At 41.0% G+C, this 20,165-nt stretch overlaps 1 protein-coding gene across 1 annotated transcript in view; it reads left to right on the forward strand.

The window, feature by feature from the left end:
• Window positions 1-5,341: 5,341 nt before the first annotated feature.
• Window positions 5,342-20,165, forward strand: part of DLK1 (delta like non-canonical Notch ligand 1) — a 32,133-nt gene continuing 17,309 nt past the window's right edge. The window contains exons 1-3 of the mRNA XM_036748339.1: window positions 5,342-5,720; window positions 6,795-6,855; window positions 9,186-9,316. Coding sequence (XP_036604234.1) covers window positions 5,651-5,720; window positions 6,795-6,855; window positions 9,186-9,316 — 262 coding nt within the window. The 5' untranslated portion in view covers window positions 5,342-5,650. The remainder of the gene's footprint in view (window positions 5,721-6,794; window positions 6,856-9,185; window positions 9,317-20,165) is intronic.

Below are 20,165 nucleotides of genomic sequence, written 5' to 3' on the forward strand. Positions count from 1 at the left end.
ACAAAAAGAAATTGAACAAGCTGTAAATGAATTTTCAAAGGGAAAATAATCTAGAAAGGGATGGATGTGTGAATCATATATTGATATGATTTAAGTTTAATACTACACAAACTGTTTGAAAAATAGATAAAGAAGAGATCCTTCCAAATTCTTTCTATGATGCAAATATGGTCTTAATATCTAAACCAGGGAAAGTCAAAACAGAAAAAAAAATCTACCAAAGTTTAGAATGAATTGACAAATGGGGATGGGCTATAAAGAGGAGGGGGAGAACTTAGGGGAATAGGTTACATTAAAGTAATTTAAGCAAAAATAATTCTATAGACAAAAATCATTATAATAGGAAAAGATGATTTTTAAAAAATACTAGAAACACAAATGGGGGAAAATATAAACCTAGATTTCCTCACTTTAAATGTGAATAAAAACCAACCCAATGATGAATAAGATAAATTGAAAAACATTCAGAAATAGAAGCAAGTCAGAGTAGTGGTTAGAGATCTGGTCTGGAGCCAACAAAACCTGTGTTCAAATCCCATTGCAGGTACATACCAGCTCTGTGAACCTGGTAAAATAATTTAATCTCTTAGTGCTCTAGGCAACTGTAAGACTATAAATTACAGAGAATGTACCAAAAATACATTGGCACAGAGTTTCCTCATCTAGTAGGTCCCTAAAGCAATGAAATCACAGGTCCGGTTCCCAAGAAGCTCCCCTGTTTCTTTGTGGAGGTGAGGGACCATGGATGCATATAATACAGACTTTTTCTGTAAGTTACCTTTTCTGAACTTCTTTTTTCCTTCTTTTTCATAAAGGATGGCTTTTTAGAAGGGGGTGGAGGAAGTCTTACAATGCAAAACATAGGTGATATAAAAACATTAATGAAATCTTATTTTAAAGTGGATCATGACAAATTAAAGTGCAAGTGGCCAACTAAGGCTTTTGGTTTTGAGGCAGGTAGGCTGGTGATTGAACTTGGACCCACTAAAACCAAATTGTCAGAAGCCATTGTTTTTATACTAAGAATCAAATGCTTGTTGTTTGTATGCTAAGAATCAAATGCTTGCTTCTGGTGAGACCCTCTCTACACACTGAGACAGTGGCTGTTACAAGCATCAAGGTAAGGCTTCCAAAGAGAAGGCATGCAAAGAGCGTCACCATAGGAACCGATGCCTGAAAATGTGGAGGCACAAACTGCCAAGAAGAGAGATAGACAAGGTGGGGGTTCACACAGTGACTATGTTGATCGCTTTGGTCTAAAAGTAGCGACATACTTGCCAAGTGACAGTCAGAAGGGCTGAGGAGCATTTTTAAAACTCTGAACATCTTTTGTGATTCCTAGTTGGTGGCAACTGGCCACATTTAGATAATAGGGTTGATAGTGAAGAAAAGGTAGAGAGGAAAATAAGTTAGTCAGCTGTGCATTTTAATTTCCCCTGGCTGAAGTGGAGATGCTAATGTAATATTCACTCTGAAATGCTTATGCACAATTATAATCTGGCACAGTGGACAGAATACCTGACCCAGATTCAAGAAGACTCATCTTCCTGAGTTCAAATCTGGCCTCAAGACACTTACTGGCTGTGCAACCCTAGCCAAGTCACTTGACCCCATTTGCCTCAGTTTCCTCATCCATAAAACGAGTTGGAGAAGGAAATGGCAAACCACTCCAGTGTCTTTGCCAAAAAGAAACCCAAACAGGGTAATGAAGAGCTGGACATGACTGAAACAACTGAATTATAACAACACAGTCATAATCATAGAATGTCAGGGCTGTAAGGGCTTTAGAATATTGGGTATAACCCTCCCATTTTTCCAGATGAAAAAAAATGAGGCTTATGGATATTAAGTCATTTGCTCAAGGTCGGAGGCTAGATCAGGAGTGGGGAATCTGAGACCTGGAGGCCACAGGTACAGGATTTGTTCTGTGAAGTTTGGATTCAGTCAAAGAGCTTCACTTGAGGACCTAAATGGCCACATATGGCCTTGAAGCCACAGGTTCCCCACCCGTAGGCTAGATAGTGGTAATACCAAGACTTGAAGCCAATTCTCTCAAAAGTTGGTGCCTTTTTCACTATAACACAAATACAGATTGTGGTCTGAGTGTCTGAGAATGCTTGTCTTACTAACGCCAAAGAAAGCACAATCTTAACTGGGGAGAATCTCTTAGGTCCCTATCCATTGACATTCTATTTTTTTTTGTCTCTTAACATACTACAAAATGAAGAGGTTGCACTTGATGACCTTAACTATCTCTTATAGCCCTAGCGCTATGAATCTATGATTTTATTCTACACTAGTCATTCTGCATTTCTCTGTTTTTGTTCAATTATCACTTTTGAGGAATTTAACTGTTCTCGATCCCATTTTGAAGTACATTCTGATGTATAGAAGGCAGGTAATAACATGAGAAGCTTCAAGTTCATAATAACAACTCTGAGTCATAAAGAAAAGGTTGTGATGCTTGATATCTTAAATTAGTCAGGGATGTATGACAGATTTTAGGAAGGTTTCCTTTAAAATTTCTTCAACATACATGTATACATGCTGTTTAACATGTTATCTTAAGTTATTTGGAAGATTTACTTATGTGGAACAGGACATTTCCCAATGACGCCAGACAAATGAAGTGTCACCATTCTTACATTAAAAATATATTAAGTGGCCAAGGAGTGATGAGGTTTCTGATCTCTTTCTATTTTCCTCTCTCCTTTTCTAATGAGTTTTCCTTTTTAAGACATGCTAACACTTTTCAGAGGATCTCCTAACACTTGGTATCAGCAGCTGGACCAAACAGTGACCTTTAAAAATAATTGGAAAGATGACTGTGTAATTACAGACTTGTGAACTTGACATCAATTACAACTCCAATGCCAAGCAACAAAATGAGAAATCTAATTTTGATTTCTACTGGCAAGAAGCCTGTTTTGCTCCACATCTCATGGAGGTGCAAGCAACATTAAGTTCAGAAAATGAACCAGGCCAGATGAGCCTTCATTCCTCAACTCTAATCCAATCTATTTTTCCTTTCTTGAAGCTTTCAAGGAGGAGCAAGAAAGGGGAGGTAGGATAGGAATCAATGAAAGTGTACATGGCGGGGCAGTAAGGAGAGGCATGTATTTCCTTTGTACCCCAGGGAACTATGTTGTAATGCAGATGGTCTATGATTCTTCCCCATGACGATTGGGATAAATCTATATCCATAAATACTTTTGTTCATATTACTTCATACTCAAGTGGCTTCTCTGATTGAACTGTTGAATGAATGTGCTGTCAAATTGTGAAGCCTAAGTTTACCCAACTGTCCTGCTTTCTTTCCCATTAAGGTGTGTGTGGGGTCACATCCTCCAAGGGAATAAATTTCACTTCCAAATTCAAACTTTGGGCTCTGAAATATATTGTCTTGTGGATATCTCTCTGATGGAGACAGCTCAGGACCCTGAACCCAAGAGCCTTGGGAATAGTAATGCTTTCAGCCCAGTGCCCTCAGCCATCATCCTGGGAAGAAACCCCTGTGGAGATGCAGCCTGGCAACTGCTCCTGCAGGCAGCTACACTTACAGCTACCGAAGACCTACGGGGAAAAGAGTTCTTGTTACCAAAGCTGATGGGGCTGTCAAATGGTTCAACATCAGGAACTGCTACGATTTTATCAGAGGAAATGACATTAAAGAAACATTAGCACCTGCTTTGGTGCTGCAGCCAAGGACCATTGACAGTTTCATTTCACTTGCAGCTGAAATCTGTGGTCTCCCCATTAGGAAGAGTTCCTCCAGAGTAGGGAAGTCTTACGCTTCTCTTTGTATCCCCAGTGCTTATCACCCTGCTTTACACATATTAGTTAGTGCTTAGTAAGTGCTTTATTTATAAACTAAAGACCTTTCGAATATATCTATATACTTCCTATCTGGGCACTTGAAAAAAGGCATTGAGATCAGTTACCCACAGGAGACATGGAATAGATTTTTTTTGAAGTGAGATTTTTTTTTCATTTTTCTCTCAGAATCACATTCAGTAATCCTACCTCTTTCTTTTTTGCTAACTCTTAGTCTGAGGTCTCTTAGAATTGGTATTAAGGAGAGTACAATCTACATACTATCACCTCTTGCTTGGGAACTCACGGAAATTGCTATCATGCAAATACAACATTTCAGATCCTTTCCAGCTCTGACATTGTATGTTCTACAATGCTAGGGCCCCTTCCAGCTCGAATATTCCTTGATGCCTACCCCAAAATACCTCTTACCTATCCCACCTGCCTGGAAGGTGCCTGGAGTTCTCTGTTGGAAACTCATTCCAGTTGCTTTAGCATTGCTTCCTGGGATCCTCTTTCAAAGTAGAAATCTCTCTCTCTCTCTCTCTCTCTCTCTCTCTCTCTCTCTCTCTCTTTCTGTGTGTGTGTGTGTGTGTGTGTGTGTGTGTGTGAGACACATTAAATCCTGATTACCAGTTTTCCCAACATACCTCAGCTGATCAGCTAGTAAAGAGAATGCGACTAGGAGAATGAGACTAGGAGAATGCGAAGGGAAGAATAAGGACCCTGAGGTGCCACTGTGGGCCTGAACTGTGAGAGGGGAAGAGACGAGTATCAGGTGAGATTCCAACAGCAGGAAGAGAACAAAGAATCAAAAGGAAAGATAGGAAAATGCTTACAAATCAAATTTTCCTGGCTCAGCTCCATAAAACTGACTAGGAACACATAAACACTTGTTTTCCGGGCTTCAGGAAACTGGGAGAAGGGAAGAGAACTCCAGGTTAACAGCTAGTAAGGTGTGTACCTGAACACCCTCCAGCTTTCGGTGCCAGATTAGAATCCGTATTCCCAAGCATCCGAAGGAGGTGACTGGGCACCAAGTGCAAAATGAAGAAGATATGGGAGGCAGGAGGGGGCACAGATACTCAAGAAACATATCCCTCCTGGGCTCGCTCCAGGGGCTGGGGCTTCTCTCTGGTTCTCGGGAAGACGATCATTGGAAAGTGGATTTCACACTTGGGTCGAATTCGGACTCTCGTGTTTCGTGCCTGAGACTTCAGACAAATCATTCAACTCTGGGCCTCGGTTCGCTCATCTGTTGGATCATATTAGCCTCTGAGCTCGAAATTTCCGATCTTTTGATTTTTTTAGATAAAAGTATTGGACAAGGAGAGCTTGAAGGTCCTGGGACACTCAATCCAAACTGGGTTATATGACTCTGCCCGCTTCCCCAGGCTGAGGCAGCGCAAACACCCACGAGTCCCGGGACCCAGGGAGGAGAAGGGAGTGTAAGCTGGGGCTGGGCGGGGGCGGCTGCGGCGGCAGGCGGGCCGGCGGGTGCGGCTCCCCCACCTCGCTCTGCTCCACGTTCCTCTCAGTGCAGGCAGACCCGGTCGGCTAGGCTGGGCGCGCCACTGCACCCTGGGGCGGACGCAGAGGGACCCCGGCGATCAAAGGCGGCGAGGAGGAGAGGTTTTAGGCTGACCGAGCTAGAAGCTGAGTGTGTCCTCCCGCAGGGGGGTCCCCGGAGGCTGGACCGCACCAACCCCTGGTTGGGAAAAGCATCTGGGAAAACGCGCGGCCCCTGTTGGCTCTTCGAGGAGGTGGAGTAGTCACACTCATCGGATACTCTCTTTCCCCCTGCAGCCAGTGGCCAAGCCGCCCCTCTGCTGCTGTGATGTTCGCCCCGGGATCCTTGCTGCTGTTGTGCGTTCTTGGGCCATCTTTTTGCTTCTTCTCTGCTCTAGGTAAGGCATCTTCCCCAGCCTTTTTTACTTCCCCTCCTTTAACCCCAGGTTAGATCCCACCCCAGTATTCCTTAGGTGCGGAATCTGCGCGCCCTGAGGGGAAAGTCTCTTTCCTCTGCTTTTTCCCTAAGGACGTGCCCATCCCGCTCCAGTACTCCTTTGGCGCAGTGCTCCTCTTATTTCCTGCTGGTCTGGAGGGCTCCCTTCTGGGAGGGCACTACTGCTCTCCAAGAGAAAGCCTCCAAGGGAGGGATGGGAAAGGGTGAAAGGACTGGGTATTGCCAGGTGGGATGGTGGCTAAGAGGGAGCTCAAGGCCCAGGGCCCAGGGCCTGAAGCTTTGGGACTTGGACAGCTCCCCTGGGACACCAACCCTAAGACACCAAAACTTTACAAACATCTCAGGGTCCTGACATAAAACGTTCTGACCCGGAGCAGAAGGGGGATGCAGTGTAATTGCTACGTCTTTGGGCGAGCCGTATTTAGTATCTATAGCTTAGCATCCTGAGTTCTATCTGAAGGAGCCAGGTTTAGGGTGTTTTCCAAATAGTAGGAGCATATTGCGTGCAGACCACTTATGGATAAAGTGCTTTTCTCACAACAGCATTGTAATCTAGGGCGGCAACGCATAGATTTTGTAGAACTCCATTTGATCTCCATTTTACAGATGAAGAAACTGAGGGTCCCAGAGGCTAGAAAGGATGTGTGGCCTGGGACTGTAACTTAGATTTCCAGGTTCCCAGCTTATTGCTATTGTTGCACAGCTAAGTCATACCAGGGAGCCCATTGTGTAATGCCAGTCACTTAGATCATGGATTTTACACGGACATAATGACATCTGTAGCACCTTCGGGGGCCAATTGAGGATTTTTAAAAGTTATTTAACCTTTTATTTTTTTAATAGCTAAAAAAAAAGGTTTTCTCTGATTCTATTTGGGGACTATACCACCTCTTTAAGACTCAAAGGTAATCTTTCTGTTGCCTTAAGGAGTCCTATCAAGACTCCTCCGATAAAAATGACAGTTCTTTGTCTCTTTTTTGTTTTCTGGAGTTCAAAGGTACTTTCTGTATTCTAGGCCTGGAATGTGAGATTGACTGCCATCCGGACAGAGGAATCTGTGACAAGGACCAGTGTAGGTGAGGAAAAAGGGACTGAGATTTGGGTAGTTATTGGGGACAATATTGGATGTACTGCTAATATTGAAATAACACTCAAAGATTATCTAGGAGGCTCCCCCCCCTTATCTGCCCTCCCCCTACTTCCTGCAATAAGCAGGGCATGATTCTGGGGCAAGCTGCCCATGAAGCCAGTCCACAGAAGCTTGGTGATAAATTTTGTACATACTTACATATGTCTATGTTGTTTTTGATAGATAGCATATTAAGTTCTTGAGGTCAGAGATTGTTTTATTTTTGTCTTTGTATTCCCAGCACTTGGCACAGTGCCTAGCACATAGAAGACACTTAATAAATGCTTGTTGATTGATTGATTAGTGATTGGCAGGTGGATTCACCATTGAGAGTCACCCAGCCCAGTAAAGTGGGGGAGTCCCAAAGCTGCTGCTCTCAAACTGCTCCCTGCCCCCTTTCTGGCAAGGAGGAACGGCAGTTTAATGATTCCAGGCGTGGGCTCATAGTAGACAAAGAGCTATTAGGTATGCACAAGTTCTTCACTTAAAAAATAAAAAGCTTTTCTCTTTTGGCATTTTGCCTTGAGTTAGACTGGAGATTTTAAGCTTCTTATGGGTTGAAAGTTCTTTTCCCCCACCCCCACCCCCACCCTCAATGCCTCATTTTAGCGTCGATGTGACCCTTGGATTTTGAAGGCTATGCCCACAGAATTGAAGCTTGAGTTGGTCTTTTCAAGCTGAATAGTAAGGGCTTCTGGCAGAAGTATGCATCTGTCCTCTAAGGACCAGCCTAGTAGAGAGGCTCATCACCATAAAATTGGGCACCAGGTGATGAATATTTTAGTGGGACAAACCCATCAAGGGAGTAATGGGATTCTTACCTATCTAGCTAGAGGCAGCGCCCACACTCATTAAAATCACTGGTTCCTGAAGTATTTAAATTTTTTGAGAATATGCCTTTTTTTCTTTTAAAAGTTTTTCATTGATTTTTTTGCCTCCTTAATTTATGTGCTTCTGCCTTCCTCTAACAATGGAGTTATTCCTTGTAACAATGATTTAAAAAAGAAATACACTTGAGCAAAAATAAGCAATATGTCAATCCAAAATGACAATCTGGGTGATATTCCATACCCATAGCTCTCCACCTCTGCAAAGAGGGGGGAGGTGCATTTTCTCACATTTTTTCTACAGAGGAATTTGATCATTTTAATGACACAGCTAGTCAGTTGTAGTTTTTGTTCTTCCTACTTACATTGTTGTAGTCATCATGCAGGTTGTGTTGCTGGTTCTGTTTACTTCACTCTGTGTAAGTTCATATATTTTTGTTATGCTTATCTAAGTTGTCCATATTCATCTTTTCCTGTGGCCCAACAATGTTCCATTTGATTCATGTATCATTTTTAACCATTCCTCAATTAACAGGCTTCTACTTTTTCCAGTTTTTCTACCCAAAAAGCATTGTTATGAATATTTCTATGTATATGGGAAATTTATTTTTGGCTTTGGCTTCCTGAGGATATATGCCTACCAGTGATTTCTGGGTCAATGGGTGTGGAAATTTTAGTAACTTAAAAAAAATCAAAATTCCAGACTGCTTTCCAGAATGGCTGGAACAAGAATGTGACATTTTTTGAAGAGCAGGACTATATTTCCCCTTCTCCTTTAATGCTTTTTGCTTTCAAAATGGAAGTTGTATTCATTTTACTTAAAAATTAAAATGTATTAGAGGGAACAGTGACTTGGGAGGCTTACGGGTAACGCCAATATAAGAATGAGTCAGGAGTCAAAGAGGAGAGGTCATAAAGTAAGAAGACAGGCATGTTTTGAGAGGGGATATTGAGAGGACCAGGGAGAGGAGAAGGAAGCTGCCCTTGGACAGACCTAGAACAGAGTACCAGGTGATGGGCAACTTTATTTATCTTCCACTTTTCCCCTCATGGCTGGGACTTGTGCCAGTTTTCTAGCCTCACTATCTCTCGGGATCCCAATTTAACTTCATCAATCAACAAGCATTTATTAAACATTTTCTGTCTCAGGCACTGTGGTAAGTAATTGCTATGATTTCAGATGCAAAAATGGGGCAGCCCTGACCTCAAGAAGCTTATATTCCACCTGCAGTGACAATTAGGGATTCTGATCCTCAGTGTTTTTCTTTTTCCCCTATGTTTCTATGATCTGAATAGGTCTCCTCATTTTCTTTCCTTTCTGTTTTTTACCAGTGATCTCTTCTATTTTTTTTCTTCCTAATTCCTGAGCTTGGTGGAATTTTAGCTTAATTACATCAGGTAATTAATGACTAATTTTGCTGCCACCTAAGTAAGCCCTGGACTCTTGCAGATGTCGACCTGGTTGGCAGGGACCCCTGTGCAATGAGTGTGTGCCCTTTCCTGGCTGTCTACATGGAAGTTGTTCCCTGCCCTGGCAATGTATCTGTGAGGACGGCTGGATCGGAAGTCTCTGTGACATAGGTTTGTGAATACAGTACTTTACTTTTTCATCTTGATAAAAGCAGCAGCCTATAGGCCCTAGATAGTGATTTAATGGACAAATACGCCATCTACTGATCCAAATGGGCTAATAGTTTAGTAGGAGATGACCCACCTCTCCCCCTGTGCATAGAGGCTTTGCTCAACACCACTATGTGCCCAGGACTGTGCTGGATATCCTGGAAAAGACAAGAGCAGTGTTAGAAACAACAGTCCCTTCTCTTTGGGGGTGCTGTTATTGTGGTGGGTGAGGCAGATTTGATGTACAGGGAAGATAGCTCAATGAAAATATGAAGGCATGTTCAGGTGGGTGAGGTACATAAGCATCAAAGGGCAGGGAAGGAAGGAGGAGATGGTGGCGATTCAAAGATATCAGAGAACACTCCATGGGGAAACAGATGGGGCTTGGGTCAGTTTAGGTACTTGTCAGCAGCTACAGAAAAAGCTTCAGAGGAGGCAAAGGTGACTGCATTAGATGTAGCTCCCTAGGTAACTAGGTGGGACAGTGGAGAGTGTTAGACTTGCAGTCGGGAAGATCTGATTTCATATTCCTGCCTCAAACACTTACTAGCTATGTGACCTGGGCATGTCACTTGACTGCTGTCTGCCTCAGTTTCCTCCACTGTAAAGTAGGGGTAATAATAGCACCTACCTCACAGGGTTGCTTTGAGATGAGATGATATTTGCAAACAGCTTAGCACAGTACGTGGCACTTAGTCATCATTTAATATACGTTTGCTCCCTCTCCTTCTTTCTCTTACTTTACTGCCTGTGTGAGTTTGGGTAAGTCACTCAATCTCTTCAGTGAAGAGGTTGGTCTTCATGAACTTAATTAAATGTTACCTTCTCCCTGATGCCCTTCCTATTTCATTTGAAGTGGTCCTTCCCTCCTTATAACTTTGTAACTCATTTATGCACTTAGCATGTTGTGTTTTGTATTATACTTATAGGTATTGTCCCTCCCTCCTCTAATAGACTAAGTTTAATGAGGGGTAGGACTATATCTGGCTCATCTTTGTATCCCCCTCTAGCCCTTTTCATGTAGTAGGCACCTGATAAATGTTGTCCTATTTTCACTTTCACCTTAAATTTCATTTTCCCATACCTTATCTGTTGTGCATTTTCTAAGATGATGGTCTTCTCTATTTGGCCAACCTGAGTATTAAACATGGTCAAACTAATTTTGAACTGAAATAGTGTCACAACTGCTGAAAGGCTGCTGCAGGTAATCAATCAAAAATGTTTATTATATACCTACTGTGTCTTCGTCCTATACATGAGAGGTATCTAGGAAGTGTGAGGTGGGGAAAAAAGATTAATTAATTAATGTTGCTTTTTGTTGTCGATGATCAGTCATGTCTGACTCTCTGTGACCCCATTTGGGGTTTTCTTGGCGAAGATACTGGAGTGGTTTGCCATTTCCTTCTTCAGCTCATTTTATGAACAGGAAACTGAGGCAAGCAGGGTTAAGTGACTTGACCAAGGTCATACAGCTAGTGTCTGAGGCCAGACTCAAGTCTTCCAGGCCCAATGCTCTGTCCACTGCACCACCTAGCTGCCTGTCTATAAACTTCTCAGGGGATGTTAAGTTCTAAAATGGGAGTTAGTTACCCTGTTCCCCAAGGCAATGAGAGACACTATTAGCACAATCACTCTATGCCTTGGTTTTCCTATCTATAAAATAAAGAGATTGGAGTAGATACTTTCTTTTTAAAAACATTTATTTTTAGTTTTCAACATTCATTTTTATAAGATTTTGAGTTCTAAATTTTCTCTCCCTCCTTCCCCTTCCCCCTCCCTAAGATGGTGTGCAATCTGATATAGGCCATACATGTACAATCAATTATATTAAATATATTTCTATATTAGTCATGTTGTAAAGAAGAATTATAACCAAAGGGAAAAACCACAAGAGAGAAGAAACATAAAAAGAGAAAATGGTGTGCTTTGGCCTGTATTCAGACTCCGTAGTTCTTTCTCTAGATATGAGTGGCATTTTCCATCATGAGTCTTTTGGAATTGTCTTAGATCCTTGCATTGCTGAGAAGAGCTGAATCTATCAAAGCTGGTCATCGCACAATGTTACTGTTGCTATGTACAATGTTCTCCTGGTTCTGCTCATTTCACTCAGCGTCAGTTTATGCAAGTCTCTCCAGGTTTTTCCGAAGTCTGCCTGCTCATCATTTCTTATGGAACAATAGAATGGAATAGATAATTTCTAAAATTCTTTTTTCCCTCTCCTATGTTCTATAAGAGACATCAACTAATGCGTAGACATGTTCCCAAGGCAACCAGGGTGATGAATAGTGGTCTATAAAGAGCCACGAACCTACAAATTGGCTCTTAGTAAACTATCCAAAGAATCAACTGAATTTATGTTCCCAAGACATTGAGTGCTGGAGTTAGAAGGGACCTTCCGAAGTCATGTCAGAGCTGGAAAGGATGCTAGAATTATAGGAAAGGGAAGGAACAAGCATGTATTAAAAGTCTGCTATGTGCCAGGCACTGTGCTAAGCATTTCACAAATATTATCTCATTTGATCCTTACAACAACCATGCAACAAAGGTCTTATGATTATCCCCATGTTATAGTCAAGGAAACTGGAGGCAAGCAGAGGTTAAGCGTCCTGCCCATGGTCACCCAGCTAGTGAGTATCTGAGGCAGTATTTGACTACCCAAGTCTTCATGACTTCACACCCAGCTCTATCCACTGAGCCACCTAGCTGCCATAGAAAGTCAGCACTAGGACAGACCTCAAAATAGTAGAAAATAGCTAGAAGAATAAAAATAGCTCCCATTTTAATAGTGCTTTAAGATTTTCAAAGTATTTTCCCCACAACTCTGTAAAGTAGATGGTACATGTATTACTGTATTCATTTTACAGATAAGGAAACCAAAGCTTAGAGGGGTGAGATGACTTTTGCAAAATCACAGGGCCAGTGAGCTACACAGGGGAGATTAAATCCCAGCATTCTTTCTATTGTACCAGAGATGGAGTAGATCTTAGAAAATAAAATGCCAAAACTGGAAAGGACCTTGAAAATCCTCTAATCTAGATTTTCTAGCATTTCCAATTTTCTAGATTTTTCTAGGCGTAGAAACTGAAACCCAGAGAGAGGAATGCCTTTCATTGTGTTAGGAGGAGAGCAATGACTAGCATAAAGGTTTCCTGAATTCAGAATCCGGAGCACTTTTCATTCATGCAGCTGCATCAAGTGACTGGTTTCCCGTTGCTGGCTCTAGGCAAGGGAGGACCAGGAAAGGCTTCATCCAAAAACACGATGGTACCTGAGCAATGTTTTTGTTCATGCCTGTTTCTCGCAGAGGACCAATGACACCGTGAGGGTAATTGCTCATGAATTGGATTTCAGTGAGGCAGAGCCGAGCCTCATTCTCTTCTCCAGAGTCATCAGAGTCCAGAGCTGCTTCTTGAAGGAAGAGAGGGACTCTTTGAGGCAGAATTGAAGAGGGAGGGGTGAGGAACTTTCTAGCATAAATACAGAAGATGGAGTGCCATGTGTTAGGAGTATCGTTCTTAGGAACTCGATGGTTTAGTAAATCATAGGGTCATAGATACAGAGTTGGAAGTGATCTTAGAAGCCAAGTCCAACCCCTTTATTTTCCACATGAGGACATTGAGGTCATAAGTATCCAATACAGAAATCAAACCAGGTTTTCCTGACTCCAAGGCCAGGATCAAGATACAATGTTGCCTCTCAAATCCAGTCTTTAACAAAGTTTTCCATAAGGATGAAGGATTGCTCTTGTCAAGGTGATTGTTTTAGAGCTGGTCTATGATTCTCTAATTATTCTACCATTAATTAATTCCTTTGGATATGGGAGTTTGAAAATGAGCTGTGCTCTTGGTGACTCAGATCTTTCCAGAATGAAAATAGCAGCTGAAGTTGGTATACTAGATTAAGTTGCCATGGTTGTGTTGGAAGTTAAATTAAAATTCTGTTAAGGTCTGCATATGCAATTAATATCCATTTCCTTGAAGACATTTTGTTGATGACCACATCAGCAAATGTTTCCCAAATAACATTTTCACAATAAAACAAACGAAGAGTGTTTTCTTCTTTCCTTTTTTTTGGTGTGGTGGTGGGGGGGGGAGGTTGAAGTAAAGGTTGTCTTTGTGGTCCCTTTCTAGTCTGGGATTCTATGAGTATAATACTCTATGACAGGGATGGGGAACCTGTGGCCTTCTAGGTCCTTGGGTGCTGCCTTTTGACTGAATCCAAGTTTTACAGAACAAATCCTTATATTAAGGGGACTTGTTCTGTGAAGTTTGGAGTCAGTCAAAGACCTACAGTGCCACATATGGCCTCGAGGTTCCTTACTCCTGCTCTCAGACTATGAGTCTAAATATTTCTAGACTGAGTAGGGTGTGGTGGGAAGAGATCTGGGTTTCGGGTCAGAAGACTGGGGTTCGAATACCAATTCTGTGACCGTGGATAAGTCCCTGAACCTCTTTTGGCCTCAGTTTCTTCATCCATATAATTAATAGGTTGGAATCAATGATGTGAGAGATTCCTTACTACTGTGAATTTGTCATCCTTTGATTTATGATTCTAGCACCAAATAAAAGCTATCCATTTGATTTGCTATGGCTTGTGATAATCATTTGAATCAAACATTTGTTTTATAAGTAATTAAGACAAACTCAGTTCATCTTAGGAGTTTAGTCACAGGCCACTTTTGTCTTGTACCACCCTTTCCTTAAGGTTTTTGTTTTTAATTAGCCTGGCTACTCTCATAAGCAGCACTAAATATACAACAGATTCTCTTTTGTTCTCTGTACCTCTCAGTCAGCTGTGTGACTATAAACAGATGAACCACTGCAGACAGATCTTGTCAAAGATTTGGCTCTTAAATTCAGAGCAGCCTATGACACCTCAGACAACCTCTCTACTTCATCCCTGAGTAGGTTCCTTCTGTGCTCACTCTCCCTTGCCCCAGCTTTTCTGCTTTTTCTGCTTCTTCTCCCACCAGAGTGTAAACTCTTTGAGGCCAGGGACTCTATTTTTGTTTGCTTGTACTTTAATTTCCAGTGCTTAGCACAGCACCTGACATATACTAAACACTTCATAAGTGTTCTTGTGTTGTTGCTTTTCTTTGTCCTTTGTTTTTGAAGAAGACCAGTGACATCATGAGGTCATGTCTTGACTTGAGCATGAATTGGATTTAAGTGAGGTAGAGCTGCAGAAAGTAGTCAGCCTCACTTACTCTTCCTGAGTCATCACAGTCCAGTGGCAAAATAAAATTTACTGCATCAATTGTCTATCTATCTATCTATCTATCCATCCATCCATCAGTCATCTGTTTTCACTGACATTATCTTTCATATACGCATGAAAATGTCATCAAGATTTTATTTTATGGCAACAAGAAATCAGGGATATGGTTTCTGCAGTTTATGTCTTCTTTCCTTCCTTCCTTCTCTCTCTCTCTCTCTTTGTTTGTCTCTTTCTGTGTCTGATTCTCTCTCACCTTCCCTTCTTCCCTCCCTCCTTCCTCCCTTTCTTCCTTCCTCCCTTCCTCCCTCCCTCCTTTCCTTTCCTTCCTTCTTCCTTCCTTCCTTCCTCCCTCCCTCCCTTCCTTCCTTTCTTTTTCTTTCTTTCTTTCTTTCTTTCTTTCTTTCTTTCTTTCTTTCTTTCTCTCTCTCTATTTCTCTCTCTCTCTCTGTCTTTCTCCCTTCCTCCCTTCCTCCTTTCCTCCCTCCCTCCATCCATCCCTCCTTCAGTCCCTCTCTCCCTCCCTCCCTCTCTTTCTCTTTTTTTCTTTCTCTTTCTTTCTTTCTTCCTTTTTTCTTCCTTCCTTCCTTTCTTTTTTCTTTCTTTCTATGTCTTTCTTTCTTTCTTTTTCTTCCTTTTTTCTTCCTTCCTTCCTTCCTTCCTTCCTTCCTTCCTTCCTTCCTCCCTCCCTCCCTCCCTTCCTTCTTTCCTTTCTTTTTTCTTTCTTTCTTTCTTTCTCTTTCTCTCTCTCTCCTCCCTCCCTCTCTCTATCTCTTTCTTTCTTTCTTTCTTGTGGGAAGAGGTAAAAGCGTCATTTCCAAGCTTGTACATCTTTTGTGATATGTATTTTGAGCACTGACCTTTTAAAAATTTTTAAATTTTTTTTAAAACCCTTTAAAAGTGTGTTCTTTTGTGCATATTTCTTCTCTGTACACTTAGGTCTACCTGTTCTTCATAACATTAGCACTGCTTTGCACAATGTACTGGGTGCAAGAATGAATTGAGTCCAAATGTTGTGGCTCCTGTCTTGTTGAAGAATAGACCACTATAAAAATGCTGGTGCATCTGTTTTGTTTTGTGTTTATTTGTGGTCCACACGAATGGATAGCTGTTCTCAGAATAATCTAGTTTAGTTCTATCTTAGCTCAGCTCAGCTTTCCACAGGCCCACTTTCTCCCTAACAGCCTTTTGAGGTTAGAGGAGGTAATATTGTTTATAGTCTTCCACTTTTCTCCATTGTGGTGCTTTGCAAATAAGCTTGTACTTTAAATTCACATCGCTTTTGGTTACCACATCCCTGCTCCACAAGGAGATTAAGTGTCTATCACTGTTAAGGTGTTTTAGGAGCTCTTTCTGCCTCTTTATTTTAGCAATCATTCTTGCATTAATTAAACTTCCTTTGGAAATGTTAATAAAATAAAGTTTTTCCTTTGATCCACTTGCCAGTTTTCAGAGGCAGCTTACTTTCTATATTCACACACAGTCCCTTCATCTCATTTTTATTCTTTCTTCTATTTTGGCATTTACTTTGACCTTTGCTCCAATGAGTAGATAATCTGACTGAACAGAGCCTGCTGATACTGCAATGACTGCTATATTTGTAGCTAGCTGCTTCTGGTCTCTTAAAATACAGTTTATTGACTTAAGGAACTGTTTGGCTGGCTAGAGCAAAATGAAACCTTAAAGGCTTTCCACAGACAAAGTGCCAGAACTATACAAGATTCGAAGACAGACGTGACAACAGAGATTACTCTATTCACCAATTTGCTGAGCATAGCTATCATGCAAGGTGTCAGACAGAGAGCTATTTTTCTGCCAAAGGTGTTCCCTAGTTTTATGGAAGAAATCCTGTGGAAAGTCCAAAAGAAAGAAGGATTTTCTATTTATGCCAAGGTTCTGCAAATGACCCTGTTCCCAGCTGACCTTGTGCTAATTGAGTTGAGCCTCAGAACGTGACAAACTTTCCTTAGTAAAATACACAGTAATGTCATCTATGATAGGAAAAGGCCTGTAGCCCAGATTGTGACATGCAGTCTATAGGTGGCATGCCAATTTGGCCCATCAATATGCATTTCAGGAACTGCAGATGGATAATGAATAATGAAGTGGGCCAAGAACTGAGCAGAAAGAAACCAGACTGGGTCCCATTTGGGAAATTGCACAGCATTCTGAATGGTCCCAAGCTGCTCCCTGGCATAGAAATCTGCCTTTTTAACACTAATATGTGCTCTTCTCTCGGTGACCCAAAGGACAACACAGACACGTGTGTGTGTGCGTGTGTGTGTGTGTGTGTGTGTGTGTGTGTGAATAGGTTGTACTATGTTATCAACCAAGAACTGTATACAAGAAATAGTGCAAGAAATATCATCAAAGGGATGTATGATTAGAAGGGGAGAGAGGTACCTATCCATGAAGCAAGAGTGAGGTACTGGCAGATAGTCTGTGTGACCCAATGATAATCACAGAAGAGTGAGGGACCTGAAAGATGACTCCCAAACCAAATTGCTCAGACTGTACTATGGAGGCTTTAAGGATTGCACAGGATTGGCAGTCATGGGTAGATCACATGATTAGAAAGTGATCAATTTAGAGCTAGAAAGAACCTTAGAGCTAACCTCCCAATTTTACAGATGAGGAAACTGAGGGACAGAGCGGTTAAGTGATATGCCTAAGATCCCATAGGTAATAGGTGCCTAACATGGGATCTGAACCCAGGTCTTCCTCATGCCACATCCAACATTCTTTCCACTGTCCATATCACCTCTGGGCTGTGATCTTTACTATTGGTGGGGTTACATAAAGTATGGAAGTGTTATACACAGGGACTTAATAAAATATGACTATTCTGTATAAGGTAAAATTTACAAAGGTCTCACTTGGATTCCATATAGGGGAACTAATTACTAATGTTTTAAGGATCTCATTAGAAGACATTTTTTTTTTTTCTGCAAAAGGTGGTCCCATAGCATGTTTCAGAATTAAGAAATCACAGAATTTTTGAGTTGTAATGTATCTTGGGTCCTATCCAATGCCTAGCACAATGCCTGCCATGGAATAGGGGCAGAAATGCTTGTTGAATGATTTATTGATTGACTATCTAGTCCAAACTATGATCAAAAAGGTTTTTTGACAACATACACAACTAGTCATTCAACCTTTGCTTTAAGACTTTCATAAATCTCCAGGGAAATTCATAATAATGCTATCCATACTAGAAAAATTCATATTACATGAGGAAGAACCTACTACCTTTTCAGGCAGACTATTGTACTTTTTAATATCTTTACTTGTTAGAAAGTTTTTTGAACAATGACGCCTAATATTTAGTTTTTTTTGAAACTGCTACCTGTTGCTTCTATTTTTATCACCTTCAGACAATAGAACAAGTTTAATCCCTCTTCCATGTGATGGCCTTTTAAAAGCATGAATACAGTGATCCTGGCCTTCTTGAGTCACTTCCTATCCAGGCTAAACACCCACAGTTCCTTCAACTGATTTTCATATGGTATATGGCCCCTTGTCATCCTGATGGTCCTCTTGGAGGTACTCTCTAGCTTATCAATGCCCTTTCAAAAATGTGGTCCCCAGGACCAAAGACAATACTGCAAATGGGGTTTGACCAAGCCAAGTAGAGTGGGACTGTTATCTCTATTTCTAGAAGGTATACCTCTTTTAATTCAGTACAAGGTTATTGTTGTTATTGTTTGGTTGTTTTCAGTCTTGTTCAACTCCTTGTGACTCAATTTGGGGTTTTCTAAGCAAAGATCTTGGAGTGGTTTGCCATTTCCTTCTCCAGATCATTTTACAAATGAGGAAACTGAGGACAACAGGGTTAAGTGACTTGCTCAGGGTCAGCTAGTAAGTGTCTGAGGCCAGATTTGAACTCAGGAAGATGAGTCTTCTTGACTCTAGGTCTGATGCCCTATCCACTGCACTACCTGCCCCAGTGCAAGCCTGCATGAGTTTTTTTTTTCTTTTTTTGCTGGCCATAGCACACTGTTGACTCATATTGAATTTGCAATCCACTAAACTTCCTAAATCTTTTTTTAGATGAACTGCTATTTAGCCATGCCTGCCCCATTTTGTATTTAGGAAGTTGATTTCTTGAACCCAAATGCAGGACTACATTTTTCCATGCTAAATTTCATCATATTAGATGGAACCCATTTTTCTATCCTGTTGACATCTTTTTGGATACTATTATCTAGCATGTAAGCTATGTCATCATTAAATCTGATGTTTCATCTATGGCTTTGTCCAAGTCATTGAGAAAAATATTAAAGGGCCAAACACCAATCCCTGGGGCACTTAACAGGAGAATACCTTCTACATTGTCGTGGAAACTTTCATGGTAACTTCTTGAGTCTGAATCAATCTATAGCTATCATTATATCAAACATATTAAATCATTAATTAAAATAAGTAATAAAGTTGTAATTTTCAATTAAATAATTAAAAGTTAATATATAAATTAAATTTATAATTTGCCTACAGTGTGGTAGACACCATGTTAATTATAAGGAATTCAAACATACAAATAAAAGTCTCTGCCCTATGTATACTTAAAAGAATAGACAAAATAGTTACAAGGTTATTTGGGAAGGCAGGGATTTGCAGCTGGGAAGACCAGGAAAGGTCTTATGTGGTGTGTCAGCTGAACTTTAAAGGAAATTAGGAATTCAAAGAGGTAGAGATGAGGAGAGAGTTCATTCCAGTCATGGGGAACATCCAATACAGAGGCATGGAGAAAGGAGGTAGAAAGTCGTGTATAAGGAAGGCCAGTGTGGCTGGGCCATAGACTTAAAGAAGGGGAATGATGTATTATAATAAGCTTGAGAATAGCTAGGTTGGAGCCTAGTTGTGAAAGCCACTAAATGCCAGAAGATTTTTGTATTGATAGAACAAAGAGAGGACCATCGGAGTTTCTTGAGTTGGAGGGTCACAGATCAGATCTAGAGTTAGGAATATCACTCTGGAAAATTTGAAATGATTATTAATTAAATTAAATTATAAATTATTCATCAAACTAATGGAGATTTGATAAGGTCACTAAGAAAATTAGAAAGAGAAGAGAGAAGAACTCACAGTTACAAGGTGGGATATAGTTGCTGATCCAGCAGAGAAGACTTAGAAAGAATAGTTAGATACACAGGAAGCAAAAGAAGATAGAATAGTATAACTAAAAAAATCCAAAGAACAAAAATAGATAGAAGATATAGCAGTAGTTAGAAATTTTGGAGGCAAATCAAAAGGGAACGGTGTCAAAAATGTAAAAAAGAGGATGGTCAAATGCTGCAAAGAGATCAAGAAGGATGAGAATTGAAAATAGGCCACCAGATTTGGCAAGGAGATCATTGGTAACTTTGGAAAGAGTGATGAAATTAGAAGCCAGATTTCAAGGGTCTGAGAAAATGAGTGAGAAGAGAGAAAGTGGGGTGGGGGTACGAAATGAATGTAAGAAGCTTTTCCCAGAGTTTGGCTGTGAAATGAGACATAGACAATAGTGCGAAGAGATTTTATGGCCTTAAAAACTTATTATTTATAGAAGACCCTGGACACGTTTCTAGGCAGCAGGGAAAGAGTCTGTGGATGGGAA

This window comes from Trichosurus vulpecula, chromosome 3 (genome assembly GCF_011100635.1).
Source record: "Trichosurus vulpecula isolate mTriVul1 chromosome 3, mTriVul1.pri, whole genome shotgun sequence".
NCBI lineage: Eukaryota > Metazoa > Chordata > Mammalia > Diprotodontia > Phalangeridae > Trichosurus > Trichosurus vulpecula.